Source organism: Petaurus breviceps, unplaced genomic scaffold, assembly GCF_028583685.1.
Source record: "Petaurus breviceps papuanus isolate PSGF00001 unplaced genomic scaffold, PetGlider_PUasm1.0 404, whole genome shotgun sequence".
Taxonomy (NCBI): domain Eukaryota; kingdom Metazoa; phylum Chordata; class Mammalia; order Diprotodontia; family Petauridae; genus Petaurus; species Petaurus breviceps.
In genome coordinates, this window is record NW_027186317.1 from 269,176 (window position 1) to 278,752 (window position 9,577).

The window sequence follows — 9,577 nt, forward strand, 5'->3', positions numbered from 1 at the left end:
CACACACACACACACACACACACACACACACACACACACACACACACGGATCCCATCTGGGAAGTCTGTTTGTTGCGTTCTATGGAAGGGAACAGAGGAGACAGAGTCAGAGCCCAGAGAGGGAGCACAGAATATGGACCGTAGAAGGTCAGGGTCCCAAGGGAGCTTTGGTCACAGAACCCTAACCCTAACCACCATAACTACCTGGGTGACCTTCACCAAGAGCTTTTAGCTATAACCCTAATTCCAGGGCCCTTGGGCTCTACAGCCAATGGCTGCAGAGTTGGACGGGTCTCAGAAGCCAGCTGGTCTGGTCCCTGGCTGAGCAGCATAGCCAGCCTTTGCTGGGACCTCTAGTGAGCTGTGGTCTAGCTCACTAGAGGTGACCCACCAATCAATCAGAGAATGCTGTTAGGCCACTGGAATAAAAAGACCACAGCAAAGTACTCCTTGCCTTCAAGGAGCTTAAGCTCCATCAGGAGAAACAATATGTATCTTATGAGTGAGACAAAGTCAATATAATGTTATTTACAAGCAGCTGAAGGGACTAGGGGCAGGCCTGGAGCTGATGTCTGAAGGAGTCCAGGCAGTCTAAGAGGGAAGCATTCCAGGCATGGGGGACTGCCTGGGCAAAGTCACTGAGGTGGGAGATGGAATGGCTTGTACAGAGATGAGCAAATAAGCCAGTTCAACTGGATTGTAGAGTATGTGAAGGGAAATGATGTGCATTCAGTCTGTTCAGGTCAAATGGAGCTAGAATGTGAATAACTTGTAAAGAAGAGTTTTTTATTTGATCCTAAAATTAATAGGGAGCCACCAGAGTTTATAGGGCAGGGGAAGGACATGAACATCCTTTAGGAAGATGACTTTGGTAGCTGTGTGTGAAGAGGGGAAATTCTAGCCTCAGTGAAAGAGGAGGGAGGGCAGTGGCCCAACAGCTTCCTGAGTAGAGAGGACAAGCCATGGGGCCAGTGCCTAGATTTGGTTGGGAGGGAGAGGGAGGGGAGGAGACAAGGTGACCCCAAGGCTGAAAATGTAAGGGCTTGGAAGGATGGTGGTACCCTGGCCAGAGACAGAGATATTTTGGAGATGGGCTGGTTTGGTGATGGAAGAAAGGCAATTCTGCTTTGGACACATAGAGTTTCTGGCACCTACAGGACATCCAACTGAAAATTTCCAAGGGGGCGAAGGTTGGAGATGCAGATAGGAAAATCACATTGGATTTGTAAATCTGGGACTCAACTGAATTGCAATGATCGGTCACCAAGTGTAGAAAGAAAAAAGGCAGGAGGAGAGTCTTCGGGGACACCCTCAGTTAGGGGAGGGAGCGGAGCAATGTAGACTGAGAAGGGAGAGTCACAAAGGCCCACAGAAGAGAGGGCAAGGGAGGACAAGGCACACAATGGTGGCCAAGCCTGCTGAGAGGTCAGGAAGGATGAGGGCTGAGCAGGGATGATGCCACCACTTCAGGCGGTCCCTAATGCCACTTGGCAGCTCTGACAGCCCAAAAATGCAGCTGGGGGCTCCATAGTACACAAAGTGCTGGGCCTGGAATCAGGAAGACTCAAGTCAGTCTCAGACAGGTACTGGCTATGTGACCCTGGGCAAGTCACTTCACCCTATTTGCCTCAATTTCCTCATCAGTAAAATGAGCTGGAGAAGGAGCTGGCAAGCCACTTCAGTGTTTCAAATGGAGTCACAGAGTCAGACATGACTGAAATGACTCAGCAACAGCAAACTGAGGCCAAGAGGGGCTGGAGGTTTGCCTGAAATCACAGAAACTATCTCAAAGATACTAATAGGGTGAGATTCCCAGCTAGGGAGCTGGGGCATCATGTATTATTTGAAGAATGATGAAAGTGGCATCAAGAGTAGCAGAAAGGGCACTTCCGTTGAGTGGGTGAGAGCTCAGTCCTGCCCCGTAAGGGCCAGCGGGGAAACTGAAGCCAGAAAGGGTTCCCTGTGCCCATGCAGGCTCTGCACGGGGAACATGGAGAATCCAAGGCCCTGACACATGAAGTCACTCAACCATTCAGCCAGCACCCACCGCCTCCCCCCCCAACATTTCGCCTCTAACAGCCAGGGCTGGGGGCTCCTCTTTGTCACAGGCCTCCTCCGAAAGCCCACGCTGCATTCCTTGAGCCCTGTGGTAACCCCTGGCAAGGATGCAACCCTGCGCTGCTCAGGACGGGTCCCTGGCTCCAATTTTCAGCTCTTTAGGGATGGAGAGAGCACAGAACTGAAAGTGACCTCTCAGTACTTCAATGACTACACCGTTGACTTCCTATTGAGGAATTCCAAGCCCCAGGATGGTGGCCGGTACAGGTGCCGCTACCTCACGGAGACAAAACCCATCTTAACTTCAGAGATCAGTGACCCTGCTGAGATTTCAGTGACAGGTGAGAGCTCTGGGGCCTTTGGGACTTGGGGCATTAACTTAACCTCCAAACCCCCGTCCTGCAGTTGAAAAGCTGGGAGTGACCTTGGACCAGTCACCTCTCCTTTCTGATACTCCACTGGCTCCTATATGAGTCACTGGGCCTAGACTAGCTTTATGGACCCTTCCTGTCTTTGTGACCCTGGGCAAGTCACTTGACCTTCCTGAGCTTTCATCTGTAAAACGGAGATAATATAGATGCTCCAGATTTCAGCTGCTTTTTTTTTTTTGCTTGTTTTAGGAAAACTATAAAAACTAGAGCCTCACAGATAAGTGAAATATTATCACTGGATTATCACTGGAACCTGAGGTCTCAAGGGAGCCCAGCCTCTGAAGCAGAAGGGCACCCATAGAAATCAGCCTTGGACTGTGAAAATAAATACAACGGTTGTTTATAGGCAGAAGTGCTGCATTTTGGGGGGGAGGGGGAATGAACCCTGGAGGGATCCAGTCCAATCCCATCATTTGACAAATGAGGAAACTGAGTCCCAAAGAGCTGACAATCACACACGGTTGAGTACACACCAAACACCCTGTCAGTGAGCAGAATATGAGGGCTTCTGAGGGAGGGAGGGGAGCGCGGAAAGAAGAAAAAGAGGCATCTGCTTCCCAGACATGGGGTGGCCGGGACAATGTGCCCAGGAAAGGCAGCTGGAACCGCGCGTCCCAAAGTCAGCACCGCCAGGGTTCGAGTCCTCCAGAGGGCACCAAGTGGCTCTCAAGCCGAGACGCATTTCAGCAGGGGTCACTGTCCTAAGCCCGGGGGACACAAAAGACGGTCTCTGCCCTGGAGGACCTCACGCTGTCACCGGGAGACAAGGACCAAACAGCCCCGTTCCAACGAGACACAGAGGATCGTTTGGAGGAAACCGCCTCGAGGAGGCTGGAATTCCAGGAGTGGGCTGGGGCGGGCTCCCCAGAGGAGGAGGCTTTAGCCGGGACTTGAAGGGAGCCAGGGATCGGTGGTCAGAGCGGAGGTGGAGCACACCGGGACGGAGGGAAGGGAGCGCGTGCCAGCCCTGGGTGACGGGGGGAAGGGAGCGCGTGCCAGCCCTGGGTGACGGGGGAAGGGAGCACATGGCAGGTCTCGTGCCAGGCCCGGGACCGAGGAAGAGAGCACATGGCAGACCCCGGATGGAGGGAAGGGAGCGCGTGCCAGCCCTGGGTGACGGGGGGAAGGGAGAGCGTGCCAGGCCGGGATGGAAGGAAGGGAGCGTGTGGCAAGCCCGGGGGACGGAGCGAAGGGGCGAGGCGTAAGACTAGAACGTTGTTGTTTTTTTTTTGGGGGGGGGGGAGGGGCATAAGGGGCTCTGAATTCCAAGCTGAGCAGGGAGTCACTGAAGTTTGCTGTGGGAGTGAAGGGGTCTGTGACATAGTCCGCCCTGCATTTTAGAGAAATCCCTTGGGTGGCTGCGTGGAGAAGGAGAGGCAGTGCTCCTCAGGCGTGAGGGGAATGAGGGTCTGCCCCAGAGGGCAGAGACTGCAAGAGAGCAAGCATGTGCCTAGAATCGTGCCAAGCATCCCAGGATGATGATCTAGTCTGATTCTCTCAGCATTCCTGTGATATGGCTGCTATTATTATCCCCAATATCACAGGGGGAAACTGAGGCAAACGGGGGCTGGGTTCACACAGCTAGGAAGCTCCTAAGACAGGATTTGAACTTAGATCTTCCTGACTCCAGGGCCGGCTCTTTCTCCACCCCACCAGCAGTTGCACGCAGAGAAGGTGGAGACCAGCATCGGTAGAGGGAACTTCCTCACCCCAGGAAGGAGAAAAGGGGCAAAAACTATCCTGGGGGTGAATCCCTCGGGAAGCCCTGCCCCTGCGCTGTCACTCATTACTCTGATCACGCCAGTCCCTGCCAAGGTGCATCCAATCAGGCCCCGCCTCCATCAGACGAGGAGGAGCCGGGTGAGGGGCGGCCACGTGAACCGCCGCACACATTTCCCTCTCCCCACCTCCCAGTTTAATCCCTGGGGCTGCGCCCAGGTTCCCAAGGAGCCCCCCCGAAGTGCACACCCTCCTTATTACCCCCTCAGGGGAACCCCCCAAGCCGGCTGCCTCTTCATTTGCTCTCTGTTGGACCCCCCTCAGGGCTGGGGAGGCGGCAGTAGGGGGCCCCCAGGGTGGGGGCGGGGAAAGGCTCCCAGGTGCCCACCCCCCATTCTGTCCGATGGAGCCCAGGGGGGGCAACCCACTGGGTCATGGGCCCCCCAACAATCCAGCCTGGGAGGGGGCTCCTGCGTTTCCCCCAGGGGACCTGGAGCCTGGGCTGGGCCCCCAGAACCTTAGTCTGAGCTAGGGGGGAGACTCCCTCTGGGGGAGGAGGGGGTCCTTAGAGCCTGTCATGTCAGAGCTGGAGGGGTCCTTAGATCCTGGAATGTGAGAGCTGGGGGCCCTTAGAGCCCAGAATGACATTGCTGGGGGGGGGGGCCCTTAGATCCTGGAATGTCAGAGCTGGGGGGGCCTTAGAGCCTAGAATGTCAGAGCTATGGGGATAGCAGGGCCCAGGCTGTCAGGATATCAGAGCCCCTATTCCCACCCCCCCCAACACACACACACACACACACACACACACATCATTCCCGAGCTGCATTTGACCAAAAGTTTATGCTTAGAATGAGTCTGTGTGTTCTCTCCCCCTGCCCAGAATGGCCCCTCAAGCTGGGAATCTCTGTCCCTCAGACTGGGCCTTCCCTGGGTCCCGGAGAGCGCCGGCTCCACAGGAGAGCCCCGAGCCCCAGGCTGAGGACTCCGAGGATTCCCACAGCCCCTGCCAGCAGGGGCACAGTAGCACCTGCAGGAGAGGGGGAAGGAGGATGAGCCAGGAGCCAGAGCCAAGGAAGGTCCCCTCCACCCCCCTTGGGCTGGAGCCAGCCCACCTGTCGGTTCAGCATCCTTGGTAGGGAGGTGGCAGGGCGGGCCCCCAGGGGGTGGCCGGAAAGGGGCAGTGAGCCTGCGGAAGCGGCCCAATGGGCATGGGGAGGGGCAGCCCAGAAGCTCCAGGGTCAGAGGTGGCCGGGAAGAGTCGTTACGATAGAAGACAGAGACAGTCACATTCCTGGGGACAGAGGACAGGCGACAGGACAGCAGGGTTAGTGGGCTCTGGCTCCGGGGTCTCCAGCTGCCTGGTGCTCCAAAGACCCAGGGTCCAGCTGAGCTCTCTGATGTGGTGCCAGGGTCTCCCATGGATCCCTGCCCAGCCTCCCTGCCTCCCCCACCCACAACAGCAGAGACCCCAAGAGGGAGAAGGCCTGCAATGGGGGCAGGGCCCACTCCTTCAGGCCTACCCCTCCTCTTCCTCTGGTTCTGGCTTTCCCAGGTGCTTCCGGAATTCGAACCCGAGGCAGGCAGCATAAGGTGGGTGGTGCCCATCATAGAGGCCCAGGGCTCCCTGGAGGGCCAGCAGGGTGCTGTCGTGCTGGGGGAGGGAACCCAGCACTCAGTGCTCATTCTGGCCTCCCAAGCTGCCAGCTGCCCTCTACTGAAGCCCTGTGGTAATAGGCTTTCCCTGAGGCAGCCCCAATCTCCTGGACACAGGGCTGAGAAGATTCCTTATGTTCTATAGAAACTGCTCCCACTGGTACCCACACCCTAGGCTCCTCCTGGCTGGCCATCCCTATTTGTGGCCAAGCTTATTTAATCTAGTCCTGCACACCTTTGCAGGCCTGGCCCTGCCAAGCTGCGGTCCACTATGACCCTTCAATTTCTCTCCCAGCCTGGCTCCCCTCCCATGCCAGCCTGGCTCCAGCACTCACAGCGGAGTACATAATCATCTTGAGAGGCAGCCCTCGGGCCTGGGCCTGGGTAAAATTAGTTAGGATGGCATCAAGCAGGATTCCTGGGGGAGGGGGAACACGCAGCATTAATCTGGCCCTCCTTCCCTCTTCCCTCTGGCTCCCCAGCCCTTCCCCACTCACCTCCCGTAAGCTGGGCCTTCTCCTCTGCCCTCGGGGGGCCCACGTGGGCTCCAACGTCCAGGGCCGACACCTGAGCCAGAGACCCGAGCACCTCGGGGGTGGCCCACTCTGGGAGGGGAAGCCGGTGGGCTCGCTAGTGAAGAAGGCAGCACAGGGTGGGGGAGTATCCAGGACTGGGGGTAAAAGCAGGTGGCCTTGGGGGTGGAAGTGAGAGCCTACCTGACAGGTCAGGGTGTCCAGCACCTTCCAGGCCCTGTGGAGGGGCCCATCGGCCAGGGACAAGCCTGTGAGGTTCCCCAGATGCACCAGGAACTCCTGGGGGGGAAGGAGCCCTGGGGTGGAGTGGGGGCCCAGAAGCCTCCAGACAGCCCAGCCCTGGCCCCTGGGGGGAAGGAGCCCTGGGGTGGAGTAGGGGCCCAGAAACCTCCAGCCCCCCCCCCCAGCCCTGGTCCCTGGGGGAAAGAGCCCCAGGCTAGAACAGGGGACCAGAGCTCTCCAGCCAGCCCAGCTCTGGCCCCTGGGGGCCAGACTGGAGTGGGGGCACCAGGCCCTCCAGCCCCACCCCCCCAGCTCTGGCCCCTGGATATGGCCCCATGGGAGCCTTCCCACTCACACAGCAGGACCAAACTATTTCCCCCCAGGCACTCCAGTGCTGCCCTCCCATGCCTTCCCCCCTCACTCTCCAGCCCTCCAGGGCTGCCTGGTACTCTTCTCCTGCCACCGTCTCCTCTAGAAGCTTCTGGTACCGAGGACATCCCTGGGTCCGGAACTTTAGCAGCTGCAGACAGGATGGAAGCATGGGGCCTCAGAGCTGGGCGGGGCACCTTCCCAGAGCTTCCTGCAGCCTCTGCTCTGCATGCTGGAATGGGAGGCTCACTCCTTGACAAATCCTCTTTGCTACACTGAACCTGTGTTCATCCTCACTCTTCCCTTTGGGTGAGCCCCTTTCCATGTGATGGCCCCATGCTAAGCACCCCATACGTCCCTTCAGGAGATCCTCCCTGTGCCCATGGCGGTCAGGCCATTGATGCCCCCCCAGGGGATCTCCCCTTCTGGGGGGGCTGCCCCCCCCAGGCCCAGTGTCTGACCCTCCACCTTCAGGCCCTCTGTCTCTGGCTTTCTCTCTCCCCTCCCCCTCTCAGCTCACCCCTGCACTCCCAGGGCTCTGACCTTGTCTTCAGTGGCAGGGACAGTGTGGACGGGCACCGGCATCCAGCCAGGGGTGAGGGGAGGCCTTGGGAAGAGCCCGACCAGGTTGGCCTGGGCACTCTGCAGGGTCCGGTCATAGTCTGTGCTTCGCACATACAGCTGAGGAGGGAGGTGGAAGACGCAGGTCAGAGCCTGGCCAAGGGGCAGAGGCTGGAGCCTGGAGAGTGGACCAAGGCCACATTTCCTTCTCACCTCCTCTCGATGGTACTCCTGGCTCAGGAAGTTGCCATATCTGGCCCTTAGGAAGCGGCCAAGCTCAATCTGCTGCTGAACGCCCTCCTGAAGACAGGCAAGGGTTTTAGGGGAGTGAGGGGGCTGTGGGGAGCCCAGGCCACCCTCTCCCCCCAGGTTCTCTGGTCTCCTCACCTGGGTGAGCTGGCCTAGCCCATAGGGCCATATGGTCTTGTCTTTGTGGGGGTCTGTGGGGTAGGAGTCCAGGGGGGCACGGTCACCATGGCGATAGACCTGGGGAAATGGGGGGGGGGGAGATCCAGGATCAGGGCCAGCTCAGTGGAGACCCAGGGCTGGGACAGGAACAGGGGCTATGCCTTACCAGGGTCACAAAAAGCAAGGATCCCCTGGGGGACTCAGGCCAGCTCCCCCAGGATCCCAGGGGCAGCAGGAACAGCAGGAGCATGTGGGAGCTCAGGCCCCGGTAACCCCCCATCCTGCCTGGCCCTTCTTTGCTCCGGGAGCTCATGGAGGGAGCCGAGCCACTCAGCCCCAACCCTGTCTCCCACCCACCTCCTGCCTGCCCCACCTAGTCATTACCTCCCCACCACCCCCAACCCTTAATCATTACCCACAGGGTCAAGTCCAGACGGCTCCCATCAGCACAGGAGGCCACCCCCAGCCTTTCCCTGTAGCCTGTGTGAAATCATGTGACCGACAGGCAGACAGATGGACGGCACACACACCGATGGGTAGACAGACAGACACAGAGGAACAGGCAGGCAGACAGACAGACATCTAGATAAACAGACAGATGGATGGATGGGCAGACAGGTAGACGGACATCTAGACAGACAGACGAATGGATGGGCAGACGGGCAGACCAAGGAATGGGCAGGCAAACAGACAGACATCTAGATGAACAGACAGACGGGCAGACTGAGGAACAGGGAGGCGGACAGACAGACGGATGGCAGCCAGCGCAGCGTGGCCCTTGGTGGCTGCCGGGGGTCCCAGCCCCCCCAGGACACCTGGGCACGGTGGGGGGCTCAGCCCCTCCCCCCCCCCCCCCCCCCGGGCCCGCGCGGGGAAGGGCTGCCCCCGGGGGGGGGGGGCTCCAGTGGCAAATCAAGGACCCCCCGCCCCCCCACTGCACAGCGCCAGCTACTGAGAAGGCGTTCTTGGACCAAGCCAACTTCCCCATTTGGCAGGTGAGGAAACTGAGGCGGGGGGGGGGGGCGGCCCGCGGGGCTGGGTTTTCTGGGGGCTGCTGATCTCTCCATTTCAGGAAACACGATTCTAGGCCTGACGCTGAAGGGCAGAAGGGCCGAGGGAGCCACAGGAGGCGCCACTGCGCCGAAGGACCCTCGCATTCGGGCTTGGGATGCCCCGGCTTCCCGCGTGGCCGGGAGCGCCAGCGCGCTTGCGCGCCGGGGAGGGGCGGAGCGAGGAGGCCGCCCCGGTCATGCCGGCTTCGGAACGCTGCGCGCGGGGCCGCAGTCCTACACGGGCCGCGCAGACGGCGGACCTTCCGGGAAGGTCATGACCTTCTTCCGGCACAGGGGGAAGAAGGTCACGCAGACCCCGCCCCGGCTGGCCGAGCTGTGCATCACGTGCGCCCCGTCCCAGTCCGGCCGGAAGTGACGCTAGACTGGGGTTGCCGGAAGAAGTGGCGAAGTTACTTTTCGCGGGGCGATCCTGGGGGGGACGGTTTGGAAGCGGCAGGCGCGGGCACTGGACAGCGGGCGGAGAGAGTGTGGGAGACGGGCGAGGCCTCCGGGGCAGCCGCGGAGAGGAGCCTACCCGGCCAGAGCCGGAGCTGTGGCGTGCGCAGCCATG

The 9,577-nt window shown here is 59.5% G+C and overlaps 2 protein-coding genes across 2 annotated transcripts in view; one reads left to right on the top strand and one right to left on the bottom strand.

Moving 5' to 3' along the window:
• LOC138171028 (venom metalloproteinase inhibitor DM43-like) overlaps positions 1-2,832 on the top strand; it is a 10,387-nt gene extending 7,555 nt beyond the window's left edge. Inside the window, exons 7-8 of the mRNA XM_069100481.1 lie at positions 2,109-2,399; positions 2,679-2,832. Coding sequence (XP_068956582.1) covers positions 2,109-2,399; positions 2,679-2,689 — 302 coding nt within the window. The 3' untranslated portion in view covers positions 2,690-2,832. The remainder of the gene's footprint in view (positions 1-2,108; positions 2,400-2,678) is intronic.
• Positions 2,833-5,020: 2,188 nt separating this feature from the next.
• On the bottom strand, positions 5,021-8,319 carry ACP4 (acid phosphatase 4). Its single transcript, XM_069100482.1, has 11 exons — positions 8,121-8,319; positions 7,934-8,032; positions 7,760-7,846; positions 7,529-7,666; positions 7,038-7,136; positions 6,578-6,673; positions 6,359-6,491; positions 6,197-6,279; positions 5,729-5,859; positions 5,321-5,499; positions 5,021-5,235 (listed from the first exon to the last, which is right to left on the bottom strand). The coding sequence occupies exons 1-11, from the start codon at positions 8,265-8,267 to the stop codon at positions 5,120-5,122; spliced, it is 1,308 nt and encodes a 435-aa protein (XP_068956583.1). The 5' UTR covers positions 8,268-8,319; the 3' UTR covers positions 5,021-5,119.
• Positions 8,320-9,577: the final 1,258 nt, after the last annotated feature.

Excerpts from the sequence above, each read along its gene's own strand:
- ACP4 (XM_069100482.1), bottom strand. The coding sequence starts at position 8,267 with ATGAGCTCCCGGAGCAAAGAAGGGCCAGGCAGGATGGGGGGTTACCGG. Across the intron at positions 6,674-7,037 it reads CAGCCCTGGAGGGCTGGAGA|GAGTTCCTGGTGCATCTGGG; the intron begins GTGAGGGGGGAA and ends CTTCCCCCCCAG. Across the intron at positions 5,236-5,320 it reads CAAGGATGCTGAACCGACAG|GTGCTACTGTGCCCCTGCTG; the intron begins GTGGGCTGGCTC and ends CCTCTCCTGCAG.